The sequence below is a fragment of the Streptopelia decaocto genome (genome assembly GCF_964273445.1).
Source record: "Streptopelia decaocto genome assembly, chromosome: 5".
Classification (NCBI taxonomy): Eukaryota; Metazoa; Chordata; class Aves; order Columbiformes; family Columbidae; genus Streptopelia; species Streptopelia decaocto.
In genome coordinates, this window is record NC_138659.1 from 340,447 (window position 1) to 365,120 (window position 24,674).

The following is a 24,674-nucleotide window of genomic DNA, read 5'->3' on the forward strand; positions in this document are numbered from 1 at the left end:
TCTTGTCTCGCAGATGTGTCGTGTCTGATAGTAAATGAGGCCGTGCCCAAAGCTCCATTACCTCCTAAACCATTTGTAGGCACTGTGGCCAACATGATCAACTTAACAGCAGTCTGGAGTCTCAGAACAGTAGGTAGGATAAGATCAAGAAAGTATAAAAGTATTAAGTGTAAAAGTAGCCTCAGGCCGCGTTTGTCCCCACCAGTCCAGGATGTGGCTGTTGTGCTGTTGTCACTGTTCCTTTGCCTTGTATCGTTAGTCAACATACACGCTTATTTGTGTTAAACGGTACTTGAGTGCTGAGGCCGGTGCGGTTCTGCCGCCCAGCGCGCGGTGCGGGCGGCGCTGCCCCCCCCGCTGGGCAGCAGGTGGAGCGAGCGTCCCGCGGGGAGCCGCGCGCGCCGTGCGTCCCGGAGCTGTGCGCGCCGTGCGTCCCGCGGGGAGCCGCGCGCGCCGTGCGTCCCGGAGCTGTGCGTGCCGTGCGTCCCGCGGGGAGCCGCGCGCGCCGTGCGTCCCGGAGCTGTGCGCGCCGTGCGTCCCGCGGGGAGCTGCGCGCCGTGCGTCCCGCGCGGAGCACCATGCGTCCCGCGGGGAGCTGCGCGCCGTGCGTCCCGCGGGGAGCCGCGCGCCGTGCGTCCCGTGCGGAGCACCATGCGTCCCGCGGGGAGCCGCGCGCCGTGCGTCCCGTGCGGAGCACCATGCGTCCCGCGGGGAGCCGCGCGCCGTGCGTCCCGGAGCTGTGCGCGCCGTGCGTCCCGCGGGGATCCGCGCGCCGTGCGTCCCGCGGGGAGCACCATGCGTCCCGCGGGGAGCCGCGCGCCGTGCGTCCCGCGCGGAGCACCATGCGTCCCGCGGGGAGCCGTGCGCCGTGCGTCCCGCGCGGAGCTGCGCGCCGCGGCACTAACTCAGATGGGAGCCCTTGCACCGTCCCCGTGTCGGCACCGAGCCCTTCTTGCTGGCTTCTCTGCCAGTCTCAGGGTAGTATTTACTCTCATTCTTATTTTGTAGACGATTACAAATGCTGTGCTGCTAAACTGTAGAAAAGTTTGATGTGAGCCCACCATATGTTAAATGCAATTTGTCGGGGGTAAGATGACAGCGTGGTTTCAGGAGAAGGCACGAAAACGTTCAGATAGAACCAGTTTCTTTGAAATCATAATTTTTGATGTGGGAGGATATTTTTCGTAAAGCAGCTGAGCTGAAGAATATTTTTGATGTGTTAATTTGTAATAAATTGAATTTCAGTTCCCCACTAACCATCTTTTTGAATTGTATTTTTATCTCTTCTGCAACTTTGAAATGAAGTTAGATCTAAAAGTATTTCATGGGATATATTCAGATGCCCTGTATACCAGTGTAATTAGTCAGTTCTTTGTAAAGGCTGTTAATTTTATCCATCCCTCTTGCTAAGCCTGCGATACTGTCATCAGGTCATGGGACATGAAAGATGACTTTGCTTTTGTTGTCGAGATCCCTGATTAAAAGGGAGTGATTTTAAGATATCATTCAAGAGCTGTTGCATCAGGAAGGTAGATGGATTTTAGTCGGTGACAGCTGAAACAAGTATCAAGCAATCTCAGTATTTTCTGGTAGTGGTTTTGAGCAGTGTCCTCGCTGGCCCTGCATTCGCTGTGGGAATCCCCACCGGTCCTGGGGGGAGGCCTGAGGGACGGAGCACGGGATGTCTTGGGGCAAGGATCAAATCAATGAGATGCTGACGTAATACAATGTAGTGACAGTCTTGGGAATTAAGAGATCATGGTATGTTACGAGCAAATTGCACAGAAAGGTGGAAGTTAACATATTGGATCACATTTATTGCTTAAGAAGCATCATTGCTCCCTGCTCTGCCTTATACCATATGCCCTTCAGAGTAATGTACGTTTTATGTGAAACAAAACCTAAACATGTTGATGTGGTTTAGGTATTTTGGAGAAATCACAAGCAGTTATTGCCTTGACATCAGTTTTATATTGTAGCAATACGCCCTGTAATAGACTTTGTTTGGAAGCTCATTCCTGGTGTTCTGGGATTGCTCATATCACTTGTGACATAGGTGTGGGGGAAATTTATGGGTTTCTTGTGGCTAGAAGGCGTGTCCTAACAATTAAATATAATGTGCTCCCTAGTGACTGGCACCAGTGGGCGCGGGTTGTTTGCAGCGCTGCTCCTTAGGCTCGGGCGCTGGTTGCCCGTGATCTGGTCCCGAGATCCTGGTTTGATCCGCGGTGAGGATCACCCGGGGTGCTGTCCGGCTCTGACACCGCACTCAGCTGACTCGTTTGCTGGCTCTCCAGAGGCTCCTGCGGAGAAGGAGCAGGTGCTTGAAAAGGCAGGAGTGTTTTTGAGGAGGAGCAGCTTTGTTACCACCTTTTCTACAAGCAAGTGTTGTAATACTGATCGTAACTACTTATAGATTTCTTTTTTTTCAGTTTGTGTCTGCTGATTGTATTGTTCGTTTAATACAGGAAGTTAGGGGTGTTGAAGTGCAGAGTGAGCGTTCTCTGATACGCGTGCTGCGCAGAGCAGGACTGTGGGCTGTGCCGCGCGGGGCTGTGCCGCGCGGGGCGGGCTGGGCGTGCGGGGCGGGCTGGGCGTGCGGGGCGGGCTGTGCCGCGCGGGGCGGGCTGTGCCGCGCGGGGCTGTGCCGCGCGGGGCTGTGCCGCGCGGGGCTGTGCCGCGCGGGGCGGGCTGTGCCGCGCGGGGCGGGCTGTGCCGCGCGGGGCGGGCTGTGCCGCGCGGGGCGGGCTGTGCCGCGCGGGGCTGTGCCGCGCGGGGCGGGCTGTGCCGCGCGGGGCGGGCTGTGCCGCGCGGGGCGGGCTGTGCCGCGCGGGGCGGGCTGTGCCGCGCGGGGCGGGCTGTGCCGCGCGGGGCGGGCTGTGCCGCGCGGGGCGGGCTGTGCCGCGCGGGGCGGGCTGTGCCGCGCGGGGCGGGCTGTGCCGCGCGGGGCGGGCTGTGCCGCGCGGGGCGGGCTGTGCCGCGCGGGGCGGGCTGGGCGTGCGGGGCGGCACCGCCCGCCGGCCAGCGGCCACGCCTCCTTCATGCCGAGGCCTCCGGGACGCAGGGGCGCCCGTGGGCTTCGTGCCGTGTCCGCGACAGGACGACTTTGTGTTTGGCGGGTTAAAATACATTGTTGAGACTAAAATACATAAGCGAGATCAACTTCACAAATGACTGAATTATTCTATACGACTAATTTAATTTGTTTCTGTATCGTTCTTGGTGCTATTCGCAAACGTGATCGGCATTCATTTTATATGTATTTCTATATTATATGGAAGATTTCAAACACTGTAAGGCCCAGTGCTGATTTCGGTGAAATCTCCAGCCTGAAGGTTTTTCACTTCAAAAAAATGTGCTTTGGAAATCTACTTTGGATGTTTTTTCTGCCAAAATTCATTCCAGAGCATGTTTTGTCTTTCTTCTGCCTCCCAGTGCTTTAGTGCTACTTTAAAAAAACCCAAATATTTGTGGTTTTCATCTGGGCAGTTTAAAGAAACTGAATGTATCATATTTTGTAACTGATCTGTATCAATCAAACCTTTGCTCTCAGCTGAAAATGAAGTTGGCTGTAATTCCATGAAGTCATTGATTTTCAGTACTGATTTTACTATCTTCTAATGTATTCTGAAGTGACGTGCAAGTCAGTATTTCCGTTATTTTGTCTGGGTGAGATGTTATACTAATTGACCTGCAAATATATCTGTTAATGGCACCTTTTTCTAGGACAGTAATTAATAATTTTTTTTAAAATACAAAATAACCGTATTTATATGAAAACACTTAACCACACTAGTTAACTGAAGGAGTACGCGTATGATGAAAGTTCGAATATGATTACGGACTGCAGGGTCATGCGGTGAGCGGTGAGGGTGGGCAGGAAGCGCCGCTCTGTGATGCGGACGCGCGGAGATGGGAATGGAGTCGCCGGTACCTTCCGCAGCGGCTCTGGTGGACGTCCCTCGGGGTCCCTGTTTATAGAGCAGCTGCTCTGAAGGATGTCCTTATAGGCACATACATCGTGTGCCAGTAACTTTCCATTGCAGTCGTAGTGGAACTTTTAAACAGAATTTTCCCCCGCACACAGTGCATGTCTCGCTGAGCATATTTACTAGTATGCATATCTTGTGTTTAATATGTTTGCATATTTATATTCTTGCTGTTGATGTCAGGGAACTGGTCCTAGAATGGGCTGCTAAATGCTGTTGCCTCAGGAGCTTAAATCCTTAAAGCTGGTTATCCGTCATGCTCTCACTGAATATGAATGCAGCGTCGTATTGTACTTGATGGCTTTCCTTCTTCCCAAAGGGAACAGAAATATTCTTTTCATCATATTTTTCCACTGGTGATAGTGGGCCAACACCATTGCAAAGCTCCTTTTGTTCTTAGCATAGTTAGAAACATCCTTTTGCCCTGCTAGTTGTAGGTTGTTTTTTTCTTGCTGTCTTTAACTTGCTTATGCAGTGAATAACACCAAACATGGTTACACTGCACAAAGATGATACATTTTATTTGCCTTGCATTTCAAAACTCTGTGTTTTGTGTTTCTGGATCGCTGTTTAACAGCAGCTTACCACCATCACCCTTGTTAACCATGTAATACATCCCACGTTGCTGCTCTGCCATTGGATGTTTTCCAGGCTAAGCAATAACTCCATGAAAAACTGTTAGATGAATTCCTGTATTTTTATCTTTGATTGCTGTGTAAGCGACGGATGTCCATGCATTTGGGGAACCTGGTGAGTGAGCAATCTGTAGCTGACGCTGCACAAGTTGACAAACTAGCAAAACACGACTTTGGTTCTTGTCCGACGCCTTGTCCTGCCTCTGTTGCACAGGAGCACGGTCTGCGGCAGCTGCAGGAGGGAGCGTCGTCATACAGCTTTAGGTCGGTGCTGTGTACCATGCTGTTGCTTTGCTATCATACTTTCATGACCTTTGTGTTAGGTAAGATTGTTTATAATAACTCTTGGATTTGATTAGTTCTTGTGGGACACAGAGGGGAAAAAGATTATTCCATCACCTTTTTGTTGGTGAATTGTTTGTTCATGACCAGATTAAATGTAACTCATTTGGGGGTAATTTTACAGTAGTGGTCATAACTTAAGAGTGTCTTAGTCTTCAAGGCAGAAGTTTGCTTAGCACATGAGAAGGGACCCGGTGAGGATCGCAAAGAACGTTGTGAGAGCTAAATCCATCCTCAGCAGTCAGGTGCATAATTTGGGAGCTTAAAATACTGGCTATAAGTAATGGCTTCCTGAATACTTTTATCACGTTTATATGTCATCCCTGACTTTTTCTGCTGAGACATATTTCCCTGTTATCTCTAAAGCATTCTACAAAATGTGTTTGTGCACAAGTGAGTTTTCAAGTCAGTAAGCACAATGTTGTTCAGGTTCTTCTGGCTTAGTGCAACACCAACCTGTATTTATGACTGACTTACCAAAGAGGAGCTTATGTATTGGCCAGATGAGGATGGCTCATCTGTACCTTGCATTCCTGTTTTGTTTTTTCTTTTCTTACTGTTTTTATCACTTGCATTTTTATTTATTCTAGGGACAGGAAAAGGAAATGTTGAGGAGGCAGAAAGACTACTTAAGCCTTACTTGACTCGCTATCCAAAGGTAAAATTAATCATAATTTAGTTTTGTATGATTGTTTAATTTTTCTTGCCAGGTAACAAAGACCTAGACTGTATGATCAGCTTGAGAACTGTTACAGAATACTTGTTTTTTTATTATTATTTGTTACAGGGAGCCATATTCCTGTTTTTTGCAGGCAGGATAGAAACACTGAAGGGTAATATTGATGCGGTAAGTAATCCTTTTGCTCTTGGGAAGTAAGTTTCAAGAGCTTTAGAAACTTTCCTCCAGGAACAATGTTACCATTTTGGCTAATACTTCCTGTGGCTTTGGCATGTATGTAATCTTTAGTTCATGAATTACAAATAGGAATTTTGAAAACTATTTTGAATAGCTTGTTTGACGAGCTCATTTTGCTCATTTCTCAAATTCTGGTCATAGTCTGCCAGTATTAATGGCAGAGTTTTCTCATTGCCTTTCCTATCATGAAGCAAGTTGTGCCTTTAATAACATCCAGTGGTAATCCTTCGCCTTCAGCCTGAGCAAAGAGTCATACAAGACTTGAAAGAATTAGGGAAATGAAGAATGTGTGTCCAAAGTGCTCGGAGGTGGAGGATCAGCTGGCGTACAGTGTGAGAGCTCCCTTCCAGTCTTTGGAGCTGCAATAATCAGTGTCAGCTGAGCATCTGTCCTCTGACTTTAGTTTCCTAATTTCCCTGGACACAAACATTCATTTCACCTGTGCTTAATACAGCCTCCAGGGATGAGGAGCTCTGTGACGGGGCAAGCTGGCTAACACCAGCTTGAGTCTAGAGCCAAGAATCTCTTGTGTAAAGCCAGCAGATGTGATCTTGGGGAATACTGGGCTGTTAATAGTTGGGAAGTTGCAGGAGCTATGCCGGCAGATCCCGGAGACCCAGTGTCTGTTATAGGATGGGCGTATGCGCATTTACACGTGATTAAGGCAGCGTTTGGAAATCTCTGTGTTCAGGCAGTGAGTAGGTATGAAGAATGTTGCGAGGCGCAGCAGTACTGGAAGCAGTTCCATCACATGTGTTACTGGGAGCTCATGTGGTGCTTTACCTACAAGCGTCAGTGGAAGATGGCTTTCTTCTATGCAGACCTGCTAAGCAAGGAAAACACTTGGTCAAAGGTGAGTTAAGCACAACAGGAGGGTGGAAAGCCCTCTACTTATCTGTTAACTCTCCATCAGATTGAGTCATAGAATCATAGCATCATTTCAGTTGGAAGAGACCCTCAGGATCATCGAGTCCAACCATAACCTAACCTAAATCTAGCACTAAACCACGTCCCTAAGAACCTTGTCTAAACGCCTTTTAAACCCCTCCAGGGATGGCGACTCCACCACTGCCCTGGGCAGCCTGTTCCAATGCCCCACAGCCCTTTCAGTGAAGAATTTTCCTAATATCCAATCTAAACCTCCCCTGGCACAAATTGAGGCCATTTCTCTTGTCCTATCACTCGATACTTAGGAGAAGAGACCAACACCCTCCATTCCACACCCTCCTTTTAGGCAGTTGCAGAGAGCAAGAAGGTCTCCCCTCAGCTCCTGTTCTCCAGCCTGAACAGCCCCAGCTCCCACAGCTGCCCCTCGTAAGACTTGAGTTGACTTTTTGTAGCTTTGCAGATGAACCCTGTCTGCTGTGGCTCATGTAGAACAATGTGAATAGTAGTCATTCAAATCTGAACAGATTGAGGGCAAATAGAAACCTCTTGGGCCTGACTTGTAGATGAAGAACAACTTGTTAAAGATGTTCTGCTGTGCATTTACTGGTTGTGTCATCAACGCGCTGCAGTTAATGGTATGAGTTGCCATTTCTTTATTTCTATTGTGGATATAAGCTCTTTTGGTGGTGAGTGAGGCTAGCCGTGGTGGTGCCTCCAGGATAATAAATGTAGTTAGAAGAGACGCCTTGCCCTGTGCATGGGAAAGGGAGCAGCCCTTCCACCCACACCCGCGAGCTTTCTTCCCTCTGTCTCCCCCGAGCCCCAGGGAAATGCGTCAGAACGAGTTAAGTCTGGCCAGGGGGTATGTGTGGTTGGTGGGAGTTTTATTGGCTTGTTTGGTTTTAACGTGATCAAACTACGTGTGTGGGGAGAGTATCTCTGTTTTTTCTACTCTACGTTGTACGTATTTGAGGGTTAATATTAACGTGTCCATTTAGGCCGTGTGTAGAGTTTTGTGCTATATTGCAGGGGCCTTAGAGAAGCAGAGAAGAGGCTTCCTGTAAATATGTAACCTACAGTGCAAAGTGATAGTAGCAAATTAGTAACTACATGAGCTAAATGAAAGATGTCCGCATACGTGCACTGTTAGATTCCTGTGTAAATAAATAATCACAGCTTAAAATATTCCCAAAAACTCCTGAAGGTCATGGTTAAATCAAGAACTCAGCCACTGTTATCCTCTGCTGTTGCAGGAGTTACACTGTCTGCTGCTTTGCTTTCCTTGGTTGCTGAATGTGTGTTTGCTCAGGAATTCCTATGAAATCAGTACTTTTAATGATCTGAAATCGTGGAACCCTTCAAAAACCATTTCATGTTCTCTAGAACCTAATATTTGAGGGAACAGACAGACTATACAGTAGCATTTTTTTTCTCTGAGCATGACCTTTTCATAAGTTTTCTAGCGTGCATTCCTGAGTAATAAAAATTCGCTTTACACAAACATGACATTTGTTCTTGGAATGTGGACATAAACTATAAACTGGTACAAAGTAAGCAAAGACATACGTGATGAAAAAAGGAATCTGTACTCCACTTTCTAAACTGCTCATCTCCTGCTTAAAATTTTGTAAGATTGCTTAGGTTTGTGAGCAAAAGCAGCAACTTCTACCCCTTTGTTCCTGTTTTGTAGTTCACATCAATAATGGTGATGCTGTAAATTCATTTTTCTATACAGATATTTTTGATTGCATTTGCAGGCTACTTACATTTACATGAAAGCTGCTTATCTCAGTATGTTTGGACCAGATGACTGCAGTCCTTTTGGAGACAACGTAGTTGAATTATTTAGGTAAAATTTGCTAACACCCAGTTACAACAATTTCCCGTCTTTTCATGCCGTGGTGTTGGGGGAAGAGAGGCGAAATTATTCATAGCGCAGCTTGGAGGATCCGCACAAATAGTGTTGGATTGGTAAGAAGTTGCAGGACGAAATGAAGTGGACTCTGAGTTCAGACAGCGTATTTCTGCCGTCCTGAAACGCTTCAGGACAGGGCATTGGGGCTGCCAGCCATGCAGTGGCTGCTGCTGTTCCTGCAGTACTCGCATTCTTTTCCAGTTTTCTCTTTTTGTCAAATGGCCTGTAAAGTCTGGAAGCCTTCAGTGGGTTGGCTGCGAGACGTGTCCCCTTGGTGCAGGCAGCATCAGTACAACTCGATTCCTGGCTTCTGAGTCCGAGAGAAACATGAAATAGTTAAACGTGCAAGTGAATATATGCATTATGAACACAGTGGATTAACCTAACTGTAATGTTTAAGCTCAAAAATGCCAAAAATTTGTTGGTCCAAAGAAAATGGATTTCTTTGGCTTTAAAAATTTTCTGTAAAATCTAAATATCACTTTTTAATGTGATTGCAATATATTGATACTTTTCAGGCCTTCTATATCATATATAAACATTACGAGCAGATTTCACTGGCTGTGGGATCCATCACAAAGCGAATCAGTTTGGTCTTTGGGAGGACGGGAGCAGCGCCGGCAAGAGCCCCCGGCCCTCGGTCCGTGGGCGATGGGCCCTTGGCAAGGGGGGCGCCACCTGGGCTGGCCTTCCTGCCTGATTAAAGAGGAAGACTAAAGACATACGTGCCCCGCATAAAGACATACGTGCCCCGCATAAAGACATACGTGCCCCGCATAAAGACATACGTGCCCCGCATAAAGACATACGTGCCCCGCATAAAGACATACGTGCCCCGCATAAAGACATACGTGCCCCGCATAAAGGCAGCTTTTGTGAATGTGTGTTGCGCAGCTTCCCTGGAGGTAGAAATAACTCAGTGTGCAACAGCTTTTTAAAGTTCTCTTTGGTTTGATTTTTTTTGTTAATGTTTGAATGTGTTTTCCCAGAGGAAAAATTCCTTACATTTGCCTTTAAACTTTCAGGATTGTTCCCAGTTTGAAACTGAAAATTGCAGGGAAATCGCTGCCTACAGAAAAATTTGCAATTCGGAAAGCTCGACGATATCTTTCTCCAAACCCCGTTCCCTTGCCTGTTCCACCTTTGGTAAGTTAGAAATACACACCCATCCCCTTCATTACTATCATTTTAAAATTTCTGGAAATAAAACTGAGATGGAGTTGAATCTTTCCGTGTTTCTAAGGTAGAACCTCTGCAGGAGACTGGAATGTTCCCAGAGCAAAGCCAAATGAATGCGAGGAATGCGGTGAAACTGGGGCGCGCACCAGCCGCAGGGAGCTCCGCCAGTTGTTTGCGACACGTAACTGTGTTGCATGTGTAACTCATTATTCCAGCTCTAGACGAGCGTGCTCCTAACAGCTTTCTTTCCTTTGATTCCTTTTGAGGAACTTTGCCCTGGGTCTCTTCTGTCATGTGTTGTTTACTGAGACTACTAAAAGAAGACTTAAAGGTACAAGTGAGGAGGGGGAAAAATCAAGGAAACAATGCAAGAATTGGGCACTACGGGTCAGCACCTATTTTATGGGCTCCTGAATGTTTGCTCTCCAAAGTAACTCACGGGTGCCAGGATGAAGCAACCAAATCCTTTAACACTCCAAAAAGCTACTGCATACTGTTGGCTTTTTTAATTCATTTTTCTCCTGCAATGCTGGCCGGTTCCCTGCGGCCACGCGAGAGCAGCCGCACAAGGGCCCTTTGCCTCGCCCACCTGCACTTTGAAACAATAATCTACCTGCAAAGAACACAGGAAAGAACAGAAAAGATTTGTGAATACACAGGTTTGCCAAGTGCAACACTGTTAGAATTTGCAGTGCTTTGAGCTGCTGTGTTTGAGAAACAGATGGGTAGTTAGTAAATACTCTTCAGGAAAATGGCTGAGCAAGGAGAGCCTCTTGGAGACACCAGCGAGTAGTCATTTCTCAGCCCACCAGCTGAATGTGTGGCACAGCTTCTCAAAGAATTACATTTGTTAGGGCGTAGCATGGGTATTCACTGGGGCCGCTTCCCGCTGAGTGGTAAGGCTGAAATGAGAGGAAATGATTAGTTCCTTTGATTGGCCTTTCAGGTTCTGGAGATTGAGGAGGGCGGAGGCGCGCAGGGGGGCTCGGCCGGGCTGTTGGGGTGCTGAGCAGAGCTGGTCTGGCTCTGCTGCGGTGGGCTCGGCCGGGCTGTTGGGGTGCTGAGCAGAGCTGGTCTGGCTCTGCTGCGGTGGGCTCGGCCGGGCTGTTGGGGTGCTGAGCAGAGCTGGTCTGGCTCTGCTGCGGTGGGCTCGGCCGGCTGTTGGGGTGCTGAGCAGAGCTGGTCTGGCTCTCCTGGCGCGGCAGGCGCCGTGTCCCGCTCCTGCTGCGGGGGGTTCGGCCGGCTGTTGGGGTGCTGAGCAGAGCTGGTCTGGCTCTGCTGCGGTGGGCTCGGCCGGCTGTTGGGGTGCTGAGCAGAGCTGGTCTGGCTCTGCTGCGGTGGGTTCGGCCGGCTGTTGGGGTGCTGAGCAGAGCTGGTCTGGCTCTGCTGCGGTGGGCTCGGCCGGCTGTTGGGGTGCTGAGCAGAGCTGGTCTGGCTCTGCTGCGGTGGGTTCGGCCGGCTGTTGGGGTGCTGAGCAGAGCTGGTCTGGCTCTGCTGCGGTGGGCTCGGCCGGCTGTTGGGGTGCTGAGCAGAGCTGGTCTGGCTCTGCTGCGGTGGGCTCGGCCGGCTGTTGGGGTGCTGAGCAGAGCTGGTCTGGCTCTCCTGGCGCGGCGGGCGCCGTGTCCCGCTCCTGCTGCGGTGGCGTTTCCGAGGCAGCAGCGCCCCAGCCCAGCGCTCAGAGCACCGAGGGTGCGATACTGGGTGCAGAATCTCATCTCTGGCATTTTTCTTTTCACTGTGAAGGGACTTGCTGAGAGGAGAGAGTCAGAGGTTTAGCCTGGAATAAGCGTAGTTTGAGTACTTCTGTATCAAAACCCCGTTAACAAATCTGCAGTAGACACAGTAAGCTCAGTGCAGGTTTTCCAATCAATAGAGACCAGGTGGTGAAAGCAGCAGCAATGGGGTTAACGCGCTGTCTCATCTGTTCCAGCCTGACAGGTTTTCATGCTAGAGTTCCAGAATTCAATTATTCTATACAGAAATTTTATCAAAAAGTGTTAGATTATCAAATACAGACTAGGTTGCGTAAATAAATAGAATAACTAGCTTGTCTTCAGGACCAGTTGTAAGTCTATATAGCATCAACATAATATCAGTATATTTAACTTTGTGATTGCTCGCAGCAATGGGCCCATTTGGCCTGGTGATGTACTAAGAGAACCCCAGTAAAAAATAGGAATGAAACTAATAGTTTTTAATAAAATTTACTGTAAGAATAGTTGAATAAGGAAGAAGTTGCTTTGTGTGGGAACATCAAACAAACCTGGAGAATTTAAGGGGTTCACAGTTCAGCTCTGAAATCCTGTTGGTTTGTTTGACCTTGGCTTACAGGTCAGGGGTTTTGGTTTTGTTTGTCCTCGGATTTCGTACATTTTTCTATGGAAGCAGCACATGGTAGTTATTGATAGTTATTACTGCCCCGGCTGGGACAGAGCCGAAAAACAAGAGGAGGGTCAGGGGACAGCTACCCACCTGCCGTGAATGGTTTAAGTCTGTTGTGTTGGCGCTTTCCTTTATCTCTCAGTGGGGTTGTGTTTGCGTTCTGTTCAAGCAATGCTGCTTGCATTGTATGAAGTAAATGGCTCTTTAGTTATCTTCCAGGGCTAATTTGTTCAGAAAACCAGTGTAACAAGTTTTCAATTGCAATGAAAATATGTTTTGACAAACTGTTTATTTAAGGAATCTGTCACTTTTTCATCACACAGAGATAAACTGAAGTATTTGATAACTGCGTTTATCCAGCACTGTAATTAATGATGTTGTCATTTCTCCCTGACCCTAGGAAATGATGTATATCTGGAACGGCTACGCTGTAATTGGAAAATGTCCCAACTTAACAGAAGGCATGTTAGAGACTTTAACTGAAGCAGAAGCAGCATTGGCAAGTAGTTCAGGTAACCCGTGATATGGTTTAAGCAGCTATTTTACAGTGCAATAGCTAAAGATATTATCTGCGAATAAAGAGAGATACTCATTAGTAAAGTTAATCTGATCACAGGAGGGCCGTGGGTAATACACCGTAACTGCAGGTGCGTAGTCCCCAGGGAAGCAGCTGGTTCGTGCAGCGTGTGTCATTCCGTCAGCTGCAGCGGCAGCAGCAGGACCAGGTGAGGTTTGGAGGAGTGAAAACAGAGATATTCCATAGCAGGAGGTGCGGTATCGGACGTTTTGCAGAAATTATTTTTAGTTAGTATTTCATGAACTGGAAATGAGCAAGCAAGCTGAAGATTTTGCTTGTCAGCATTAAGACTAAGCTGCCTGTAAGGAACGGCTATGGAAAAGCCAGGTATTTTCTCTGAAATGTACTATGCAAAAAATTTCTGGTGGAGAAAGGGTGACAATAGTCCTGACTTTGAACTGGGCACTGGGGAGACTCTGGGAGCGAGAAGAAGGTACAGTGAGGGGGTGGGGGAGGGGAAGCGCGGGCAGCAGAGCTGGGCGCGTTTCTGTTTAGCTGAACAAAGGCGGAGAATGGATGAAATACTTGCGTGCTAATAGGTCATGTGGCTGGGAGCCAAAGGACAACTGTAAATATGGAAGGGCAGTGAAGGCAGAAGGTTAAAAGATTTTAAACTGAACCTCAGAGTTTCCAAAGTGGACACTGTAAATTAGTTTTCAGGTGCCAGAACAGTAAGATTGTGGAACAGCCTTTCAGTGGGAGTAGGGAGGGAAAGAACAGCCCAACGATTTTTAGTCAAAGCTTGGTCGATTCATGGAAGGGTTGGTGTGTGTTTGCCTCTGCATTAAATGAATTACACTGACCGGTTAGTTCCTTCTGTTCCAGTAAACAGGTTGTGCTCACACCTACCTGGTGAAAGTTTCCTTACAGGCAGGACAGTCTCTGCTGCTCCAGGGCTTTCTAAAATGTGCCATTTACTTCACCTTGCAGCTACAGAAGTACTAGTAGATGACCAGTGCGTGATAAAGCTGTTAAAGGGCTTATGCCTCAAGCATTTGGGGAACATCTCGGAAGCAGAAGGCCATTTTAATTACATCTATTTAAAGTAAGTTTCCTTACATGGCATATAGGAGAGCTCTTGAATTTCTTAGTACTGTTCGTATCAAGTAAGAGGAGATGGAACCATGAGATGAATAGAAGGGAGAGGACTGCAGTATTCATTTCAGTTACTTTGATATTAAGGAACTGCAGTTTTAATTGCCAGTGTTGTTAGCCGTGTATAGAAGAAGAATTGCAAATCTGCACCTTTACTGAGCTGTTTTCTCCTTTTTGGGGGGCTATATGTGCAGAAAAATGTTGAGAGCACTCGTATTTTGTTTGCCCGTTCTCTGACGGGTCACAGATGCGCCGCACCCAAAAGCCGGACGGCCTGCGGACGGCAGCAGGGTCACCCTGGGACTCCTGGGGGGACGCTGCGGCGTCTCTCTTTGTCAGTTCACATGGATAGAGCTCATAATATTGTCATCTTTTCTAATCCTTCCATGATAATAAAGGCAAGGTTTCGCAACCCTGAGATGTGTGGGATGGTTTTGCAAAGTACACAGTTAATAACCTGGATGGCAGCTTTGGACAGAGAACATGACAAGTGTTGTAACAGAGACCGATTGTTCCTTCTCAGCTAATCTATTTATTTGTGTTGGAGCTGTTAAATGAGGGAAACAATATACCATTGCAAGATCTTGAGGCTATTTCTTTTCCAATGCAGTGAGAAGAAGATAAAATATGACCATTATCTCATTCCAAATGCCTTGCTGGAGCTGGCGATATTGTACCTAGACCAGGACAGAAGAGGAGAGGCAATAAAACTACTGGAAAGAGCAAAGTAAGCAAGGGAAAGGCTGTGCTGGTGCCTGATGAGTCAGGATGGTATTTTATTGGTTAGCGGGAAGCAGACACATTTCATTAATATAGTGGAAACTCATTGTTCCATTTTTTGAATGGCAGCATGTATACCTTAGTTTTGGTTTGGACCTTTCTAGTTGTAGACATTGTCTGATCGTCTGGTCTGTCACTTACTCATCCATTCTGATAAGAGCAAAAAACATTTCAAGATGTTAATATGAATTTGAAAGGCTTCCATAAGAAATAACCCATGTGTAACAAAACGTAGTAATCTTCGTAGTCTATTTGCTTAATCATAAGAGCTGTACTAAATTAAATCAAAACTCTGAGTTATGGCTAAAATAACATTGCTCAAATTGATGGCTACCGGTGCTGTTTTCTTTCCTTGATGAAATATATTTAAGATTAATGCTTCATTTTGCATTTAGTACTTTTGTATTGTTCCATCTGCATCTGAAAGGCACCTGAAACACCTGCATTTACTACTTCGTGTGATTGATTTTTCTAGCAAAGTAGGTCTATCAGGAATAGTTGGACTTGATCATGTATGTTCTTTATTATAAAATTAACAAAATACTTTTTTTGCCTGTCTGCGCCTTTACTTCTCTGCTGAGCCAAAATTTCTTGATGGGGGGAATGCAAACCAAATGGCTCTTGCCCTGTCCGAGCGTCCTGCAGCAGAGGAGTTCCCTGTCTGCCGGGATCCGGAACGGGTCCAGGTTCTGCATCTTTCCGAGTGCTGAGGGTCCCACCGGTCACTGGGTGTGAGCAGCTACAGAGGTGATGGCTGGTCCCAGGTCTCAGAAAGGTCAGACGGAGGTTTTGTGTTGAGCTGCTGTCCGAGGCAGAGAGGGGAGCCCGCCTGCTGGAGATTGTGCCAAAAGCCTGTCACGCAGAATTAAAATACTGCAGTTCCGAATCTCCTGTGCTTGTCAGCCTGGTTCTCTGTAGGCTCATGGGAGAGCAAAAATTACATTAGCACAACGCAGTGGAAAGTGCTTAAATTGGTTTTGCATTCCTCAGAGCAGCCCTCTCCGCCTGCCCTGGTTTCCTTCGCCCAGACTCATCTTGAGCAGAGATGCAGAAGCTGGTGATGCAGAGCTGCTCCCCCGCCCGGCGCTGCCGCTCGGCCTCGGCCGTCCCCGCGGCCCCGTGCGGCCCCGTGCGGCGCCGGTGGCGGCCCCGTGCGGCCCCGTGCGGCCCCGTGCGGCGCCAGCAGCGGCCCCGTGCGGCCCCGTGCGGCCCCGTGCGGCCCCGTGCGGCGCCGGTGACGGCCCCGTGCGGCCCCGTGCGGCCCCGTGCGGCCCCGTGCGGCGCCGGTGGCGGCCCCGTGCGGCCCCGTGCGGCGCCGGTGGCGGCCCCCAGCGGACGGGCTGCCCAACGGGAGCCCCCGCGCCGCCGCTCTTCAGGAGACGCTGGCGCCCAGTGTGTGAAAGACAACGTGAGACTTGCTGTGCGGAAAGAACTCAAGGAAACTGTGATGATATTTTTTTAAAAAACAAACACCACCACAAACCCCCCTCCTTGTTTCAGTGAGTCATTAAAAACCTGCAGTCTTTACATTCCCACCTGCAGCTGCTGCACCACGTTAGAATGCTGGGGTTTTAAGCTTTCAGCTGGGAATGCAGAGCGTGTTTGCAGTCACCAGGGGGAGAACGCGGCGGGTTTCAGGGCTGCAGAATTGTTTGCAGTTGGCAGGAGGGCGGACGGCACCGGCTTGTGCGGTGACGCTCGATTTGCTTGACCTAAATCCACAGGCTGCTGCTGGCTGGAACGTTTCAGCTCTGGGAGAGAGAGTGGAGCGGGATGATAAACAGTTTGGGCTTGGTCATGCGTGGAAATACTTACATTTGTGTAACTGTAAGCTACAAGCAAGAATATCAGCCTACGGATGAGAAATACAATATCAGCGTGGCAAAAGCTACTCAACGTAAAGAGAAAAGTCCAAAGGGCTCCAGATCAGCACACAGCATGACCCAGTCGTCTCCTTTCCTCACTCAGCCTCTTGGGTGTTGTGTACACGCAATGGTGAGCTGGTGCGGGACGGGTGTTCTCACCCGCACCGCCGTGGTGACAGACACCGTGCTGCTGTGCTTGACTGGATGACAGATTTTTAACTGAAATGCTTGTAAACTGTTCAATAGTTCATGTTTCTGTAAAGATGACAGGTATCTTCTAACAGAAAATCCACAGTCAGATCCCATTTGGTACCTGGATTCCGTAGCCATCCTGCAGGAGATGACGTGTTAATTCCTGTTAAGCAGGATCTGCACTTCCGTGTGGTCCTGGGGCAGTTTTTCTTTTTTTTTAACACAAGCTTTTCCATGAAAATCCAGATTCTTGTAATGTTTCTGTAACTCTCGTAGCGTGGCACCGCTACCCGAGCCCATGGGCGCGTGGGGCTGCTGCCCCACCGACGGGTGGTTCCTGCTTCAGGACGGCTTCTCTCTGTCTCCTGGGCTTTTTTGCCTCTTCTCTACTTGCTTGAAATGTGTCTGCTGAATTAAGATGAATCTATCTTACTAAAATGATTTTTAAAAATATATATCCTGAAAATGTTTGTATTCAAATTTGTTCCGCCTGTAACCTAAGTGGGTGTTACAGATATTTAATATGGGTGCTATTTGGTTGAGTCGACCAGACTCAGTTTCGCATTAAGCTGTATTTTTCTGCTCATTGCCAGGCAGTGGAACCACAAATCAAGAGCTGTGTTGTTTGGCTCGGAACGCGTGTTTTGTGTTTTAGAGGGGGCAGCACAGCAGCTCGTGAAGAAAGGCTTTTTTGGTGTCTACAGTTGTTTTGCTTAGAACAGTCATATAAAGATAACTTGAAAAATGTTTTTAAAACATATATTAATCAGAGTGGATCTGCTTTTGTTTTAGACAAAACTACAAGAATTACTCCATGGAAACACGAACACATTTCAGAATTCAGGCCGCCCTGCACCACGCCAGATCGGCCCCAGGAGCCGGAGCCGCGGCCGTGCCGTAACCTTCCTCCTGGACGCCCTGTCGGTTGAAAACCCGGGTGCAGAAAGTTGCCGACACTTTAGAGTTACTTTCCTTCTCTTTCAAGTCAGTGAGAAAACAAATCATTTGTAATTTTAAAGGTGATGCATAAAACATTAATCTAGTGTAATAACATGGCAAAAAATCTTCTCAAACCAAGCATAACTCTGAAAAATATTGTTTTTCCAACAGTGGCTTTTTGATTCCTTACATCTGTGTAATCCGTTTTTCAATCATGTCTGCCGTTTCCTTGCGTTTGCAGCGTTTACTAAGCAAGTACAGCATAAAGGGAAACATTGGAGAGAATCAAACCACGCAGCTTTAAAGACTGACAGATCAATCTCGGCTGTGGGTGTGACTTTTACCAGTCAAGTTTTTGCTTCTGTAAGAAACTTGCTGGTGAAAAAGAATGGTCTCCCTTATGCAAGTATCTTGACTTTTTCTTTAATTTGGTTTTCATGTCAAGTGTGCTGCTCGTAGCAGCTGAATGATTTACTGAGGATTTGGAGGAGGAAGGTGGTGACGATATAAAACTGCATCACTTCTGTGACAGGTTTAAAAACCGAGAGGTCCTTAGGAAACAGTTTTTTCATCAGAACAAACATGACCAGTTTCTATCAGCTGTAAAGCACAAGTCCCTGAGGTGACCTGAGACACAGCGCCGTGTCGCTGGCCGCGGGGGCGCAGTGCCGGCCCGGTGCTTCGACACAGCGCCGTGTCGCCGGCCGCGGGGGCGCGGTGCCGGCCCGGTGCTTCGACACAGCGCCGTGTCGCCGGCCGCGGGGGCGCGGTGCCGGCCCGGTGCTTCTCGAGCCGTTGTCCCGGGTTTCCTGGCCCGAGGGGCCGTGCTGGCACAGGGTGGGTGGAGCGGGCCCTGGCACGGCTCTGCTTTCCACAAGGGAGAGCCCTTTGTTTTCTGCTCTCTGCTGATCTTTTGGGGAATTTCTGTGTTAAGGGGCTTTGAGAATAGAGCAACGAGCTGGGTCTGCTTTAATTGCTGCTTTTCCGCAAGACTGGTGCAGTCAGCGTAGCGCGGGTTGACTTCATCGCCGTTCTCCAGGCTGGCTCCGTGTCCATGTGCCTGTGGGGTTCTGGGGCGCACTTCTACCTCCCTTTTGAAAGAGCTTCACCCCGTGACGCGCTCTGAGCTGTGGAGAAGGGGAGGGCTGCTGCACAGCCCCTTTCCTCCAATGGAGATACCGGTCAGGAATATTCATACCTATGTACCTCACAGTGAATATTCTTTCCAAAGAGATTGTTCCCAGCAGGAGAGAAAATTGACGTATTATAGCGCTGCTTTTACCTCCTCTGAGGAAACCACACTGTTTTATAATTGCAAATTAATATGCAAGGAGACAGACCCCCTGTTCCTCCACATGGAGAACTTACATTGTCTTAAAAATAGACACCCTTTATAAAAGTCTTCCCAAGTTAAATTGTAGACGAACGCATTTTTTAAAGTTACTTGCTCAGATAAATTCAGTTCAGATAGATTTCTTAATTCAGACAAAGTTCAGTATAAACAAGTTATGCTATATTTACATATATCATATCAAAACTTGAGTGTAAAAATTCAGTCATTCTTTGTATAGAATAAAAAATGTTCTATTTCATGCATATAACACCTCTTCTTCCAGTTGTGTCCTTTCCAAATATTGTAACAGTCTTAGCATCTTGTAAGCAAGCAATGCCATGAAAATCAGCATAAATTGTACTTGCAGAAAGTGAACAATCCTTCTGACTGTGGATTCGTCTCTCGAGGCCAGTGAGACGCCCTTCGCAGTGTCACCCGCAGCCCGTTCCGCCGGCTCTCGGCTGCGCCGCGCAGGGACACGGAGCGCAGCGCGCGGCGCAGCCGGCGGCCCCGAGTCCTGGAGCGCTGGAGATCCAGCGGTTTTCGTGGTGATCTTGGGTGAAGCACAAGCGCCGGTGGTACCGTGGAGCTGATCTCCAGCTCAGGATCGTGGTCAAGCAGCCCATGCTTTCACTCCGGCTTTTCAGCTCCCAACCAGTAGGAAAATTCACCTTCCTGAGAGAGCAGCTAATATTTACAGACTGTAATATTCTGAACTCACTAAAGGAAAAGAACACCTTGCTTGCTAAAAGATAAATGGAAGGTCTGATATATTGTCACTGTATACGTTTTGCAAGGTGTTCCATTTTGAATTGCCCGTCATTGCCCTTTGTCCATCCGTGTCGTCCCTTCTGATGCTCTCCAGTGGCAGGGCAGCTCTGCGCTGGTCCTGTTTCCATCGCTCCTCCTGGAGCAGCTGAGTTCTGCCTGGGGCAGCTCCAGGATGATCCATCGCTTCATCACTCTGGAGTCTCCAGTACAGTGAATTAGCAAAAGCACAATTGGTGCAAGTTCTCAAGCAGCTTCAGTGTTCAGTCTATTCACCTACCAGAAAACAGCAGATATTCTAATGGAATCACAATTTTCAGCGTGGTGTAAGATTCAGGAAATGTAAGTACTGCCTCAAATGGATATCGTCAACACAACCCCTGGTGAGCAGAAGGAGCTCAGATGGATATCGTCAACACAACCCCGGTGAGCAGAAGGAGCTCAGATGGATATCGTCAACACAACCCCGGTGAGCAGAAGGAGCTCAGATGGATATCGTCAACACAACCCCGGTGAGCAGAAGGAGCTCAGACGGATATCGTCAACACAACCCCTGGTGAGCAGAAGGAGCTCAGATGGATATCGTCAACACAACCCCTGGTGAGCAGAAGGAGCGCTCCCCTCTGCGTTAGACATTGAATTGTCTGACTTAGGCCCGAGAAGCCCACCCTGTGTGCCGGGCTCTAGCCAACGGCTGCTCGTATCAGCCCTTCTCTGGCCTCAGCAAAGCCAGAAAAGTTCACCAAAGGCAAACTGCTAACTCATATGCAAGAAAATAGCTTTCTGCACTTGGTAGGACCTTTATCATAAAACTTATAAACTGTATTTCTTTTTCTATGTAGGTTTGCAGGGAGGATAATGGTCTCCTGCCGGTAGCCATGGAGGGGAAGAAGTCACTGCTCAGTGTCCCGGGTGTCTGCAGCGGTTGCCATGGTGCCTCGTGGCATCCCTGTGTCACCTGGAAGTGGCAGTGGCCAGGAAGGGACAAGCAGAGAAACGAACATGACTTTTATCACTAGATCTGATATGTGGGATACGTGTATGTATGTTCTCTCAGTAAACTGAAGGGAGGACATGGGCTGAAAAGCCAGCAGCTTAAGCTGAGGTCTAATGAGGTGTAACTACACTGACACCTGGGTCCTACAGGTAACACCAGACAGAGAACAGTGGGGCTCAAGCTGAACCTGCTCACAGGTTTTCTTGATCAGAAGGGATTTTGATGAAGTGACATACGTGATACAACCACTATTATTTGGAAACACCCACTTATGTTTGTTCAACTAAACCAGTAGCCTGGGAACATGCTTTGGTTATTACTGATAGGCAGTTGTGCTACAATCTACAGTTAATGCATTCGGTCATGGATGGTTCATTTAAAGACCGTCCCATTCTGACAGCGCTTGTCCTCAGGCTGTTCATGCTGCCGTGACACAGCCTTGAAACCTTTGCTTAGGAAGCTTGGCCTTTGGTAAAATACAGCAGCACAGAACAGGATCATATCCAACATTTCCTCCCATTTCACACTGGTTTTTGCACTAAATTATATATTGAGTGGCTTAGTATTTGTAGTTGATCTATGGCCTGGGTCCAAGACTACTAAGAGATGGTGGGATGATCGAATACCTCTGGCCCAGCAGAAGCATCAGACACCGCTCTGTGCGTGAAATCAGCTTCCTCCAGGTCAGCTCCAGAACGCAGACATCCCAGGGTTTAAATACAACAACGAACATGCTCAGCCCCCGGTTCCACCTGCGATTCGCACTTCTTTGCCTTCTCAAGCATAAAAACACAGCACCAAGGCAGATGTGTATGAAATGACGGAAACAATGTGTTCCACGGAGTTCCCCCTCTGGGAGGAAGAGGAGAAGATAAAGAGGTGAGTCATGGTGTTTACTGCTGTACAGGAAAATGGTTAATGGTTGGAAACGTCACCGGTGAATGAGATCAGAAAACCTGAAGAGACTCATTATGTTCTGCAAATACCTTTTTGTGATGGATTAGATGCAAAGTGTGCATTGGCAAGTTTTTTAATTGAATGATTTGTCGTCGTGAAATATTTCTGAAGATGCTATCTAGGTTTGCTTTACGTGTTTGAAAAAATATAAATGCAGATACTTTCTTTTAAAAGCATGCCCAGCATATCCCTGTCTCCAGGGTTGATGAACAGCAGCAGAGCCAATAAATACCTGCCTTGCACTGTGGTAAAATTCTGCACGGTGTTTGCTCCAAATTCAACCATGCTTTTGTAGGACAGGGCTGGCTTCCATTTTTGTCTGGGCTTTTTTAACTCTCCGGGCTCGCTTACTTCCATCCTGGCTAAACACAGGCAAAATGCTCATTCAGAACCATGTATTGCAGGGAACCCGACTCGCGTTCTCTCTCGGCTGCTTTACCGGAAGAGCACAAGCAGCAGTCGCAGCCCCGCCCCGCCCCGCCGCGCTCTCTGGGGGCTGCTGCTGTCAGACGAGGAAGCGGCTGTTCATCTCCTGAGCCAGACCCGCAGCCGCGCAGCGTGGGGAGGCGCGCGGGAGCAGAACCGCCAGGTCGGGCTGGCTTTCATCTGCGGCCGCTCCTTCCGCAGGCGCCGGTGAGGGGCGCGGCCTGCGTGCAGAGCCGTGCGGGGCGTCTGTGTGCGGGACGTGTGTGTGTGTGTGTGCGGGACGTGTGTGTGTGTGTGCGGGACGTGTGTGTGTGTGTGTGTGTGTGTGTGCGGGACGTGTGTGTGTGTGTGCGGGACGTGTGTGTGTGTGTGTGTGTGTGTGTGTGCGGGACGTCTGTGTGTGTGTGTGTGTGTGTGTGTGTGCGGGACGTGTGTGTGTGTGTGTGTGTGTGCGTGTGTGCGGGACGTGTGTGTGTGTGTGTGTGTGTGTGTGTGCGTGTGTGTGTGTGTGTGTGTGTGTGTGTGTGTATGTGTGTGTGTGTGTGTGTGTGTGCGGGACGTGTGTGTGTGTGCGGGACGTGTGTGTGTGCGGGACGTGTGTGTGTGTGTGTGTGCGGGACGTGTGTGTGTGTGTGTGTGTGCGGGACGTGTGTGTGTGCGGGACGTGTGTGTGTGTGTGTGTGTGTGTGTGTGCGGGACGTGTGTGTGTGTGCGGGACGTGTGTGTGTGTGTGTGTGCGGGACGTGTGTGTGTGTGTGTGTGTGCGGGACGTGTGTGTGTGCGGGACGTGTGTGTGTGTGTGTGTGTGTGTGTGTGCGGGATGTGTGTGTGTGTGCGGGACGTGTGTGTGTGTGTGTGTGTGCGGGATGTGTGTGTGTGCGGGACGTGTGTGTGTGTGTGTGTGTGTGTGTGCGGGACGTGTGTGTGTGTGTGTGTGTGCGGGACGTGTGTGTGTGCGGGACGTGTGTGCCACGCTGGAGCCCCAGGGCCCGTGTTTGGCGTTGGCGTCGGGCGCGGTTCTGGGGCGAGCGGGTGTTCCGTGGGTTCACGTGGTGCTTTTCCCGGTGGTGCTGGGAGATGCCTGAGGGTTGGCTCCTGCTCCTGCTCCTGCTGTCCAAAGATGCAGAGTAGGAACTTCAGCTCCAACAGAGTTCAGTAATTCACTTTAGGGAGGTGAAGTGATGTTGGTTAGCTCAAGATGATACAGTACGTGGGGCATGTTCAGTGTCACCTTCATGGGGCACAGTTCCCAGCCGTCAGCACTGCCACGGTCACTCAGCCTCTGCTGGGCAGCTGCACAGGGTGTTTTTAGAAGCAGCCAGCAGGGCCAGTTACAGTTTTGGTATTTCAGTCGTAGGATCACAATACCAGGTTGGAAGGGACCTCAAGGATCATCTGGTCCAGCCTTTCCTGGCACAAGCCCTGTCTAGACAAGATGTCCTGTCCAGCTGAACCTTAAACATGTCCAATGTTGAGGAATCCACTTCCCTGGGGAGATTATTCCAATGGCTGATTGTTCTCGTTGTGGAAAATGTGCTTTGGCTTTCGTTCTTAGGGCTTGTGGATAGCCAGGTTTCTGTGGGCTGATGCTGGGCTCACCACTGATGCACGTACTGCTTGGTGTTTCTGAGGAACAGCAGGAATCTCATCCGAGTGCCTTTGTCATGCGTCTCTGGATGTTGAAAGTGTGTGATCTGTCGCACACATACACATATATAAAAGTATATCTAGATATACACAAAAAGTCCATGTATGTATATTCATGCACATACCAGTAGCAGGCTCTGTTGCCAAAGCTTTTTGAAAAGTTATCAGGAGTCTTTAAACTATTAAATTCAACTCTTAAAAAAAAAAAGATTTTTTTTAGAAAAAGCTTTGACACCTTTTGAGATGGTGGCTGAGGGGGCCAGGAGGCGCAGCCCCTCTGCGTCGGTTTGCGGTGCGTCGTAAAGGAGCGGGCGGTATATTCTGCAAGGAGACACCCCAGAACAAACGGCAATCTGGAACCCTCACCAGAAAGCGTTCCGGGCTGGAGAGTGGGAGGACATCGGCTCCGGCGGGCGGGCAGAGCTGCGCCCCGGCGGGGAGCGCCCGGGACGGCTCCGGCGGGCAGAGCTGCAACCCGGCGGGGAGCGCCCGGGACGGCTCCGGCGGGCGGGCAGAGCTGCGCCCCGGCGGGGAGCGCCCGGGACGGCTCCGGCGGGCAGAGCTGCAACCCGGCGGGGAGCGCCCGGGACGGCTCCGGCGGGCGGGCAGAGCTGCGCCCCGGCGGGGAGCGCCCGGGACGGCTCCGGCGGGCAGAGCTGTGCCCCGGCGGGGAGCGCCCGGGACGGCTCCGGCGGGCAGAGCTGCGCCCCGGCGGGGAGCGCCCGGGACGGCTCCGGCGGGCGGGCAGAGCTGCGCCCCGGCGGGGAGCGCCCGGGACGGCTCCGGCGGGCGGGCAGAGCTGCGCCCCGGCGGGGAGCGCCCGGGACGGCTCCGGCGGGCGGGCAGAGCTGC

At 49.3% G+C, this 24,674-nt stretch overlaps 1 protein-coding gene across 1 annotated transcript in view; it reads left to right on the forward strand.

The window, feature by feature from the left end:
- Nucleotides 1-17,984, forward strand: part of TTC39A (tetratricopeptide repeat domain 39A) — a 45,800-nt gene extending 27,816 nt beyond the window's left edge. Inside the window, exons 9-18 of the mRNA XM_082053766.1 lie at nucleotides 4,839-4,947; nucleotides 5,557-5,624; nucleotides 5,754-5,813; nucleotides 6,574-6,735; nucleotides 8,528-8,619; nucleotides 9,711-9,831; nucleotides 12,647-12,758; nucleotides 13,754-13,868; nucleotides 14,529-14,645; nucleotides 17,548-17,984. Coding sequence (XP_081909892.1) covers nucleotides 4,839-4,947; nucleotides 5,557-5,624; nucleotides 5,754-5,813; nucleotides 6,574-6,735; nucleotides 8,528-8,619; nucleotides 9,711-9,831; nucleotides 12,647-12,758; nucleotides 13,754-13,868; nucleotides 14,529-14,645; nucleotides 17,548-17,656 — 1,065 coding nt within the window. The 3' untranslated portion in view covers nucleotides 17,657-17,984. The remainder of the gene's footprint in view (nucleotides 1-4,838; nucleotides 4,948-5,556; nucleotides 5,625-5,753; nucleotides 5,814-6,573; nucleotides 6,736-8,527; nucleotides 8,620-9,710; nucleotides 9,832-12,646; nucleotides 12,759-13,753; nucleotides 13,869-14,528; nucleotides 14,646-17,547) is intronic.
- Nucleotides 17,985-24,674: the final 6,690 nt, after the last annotated feature.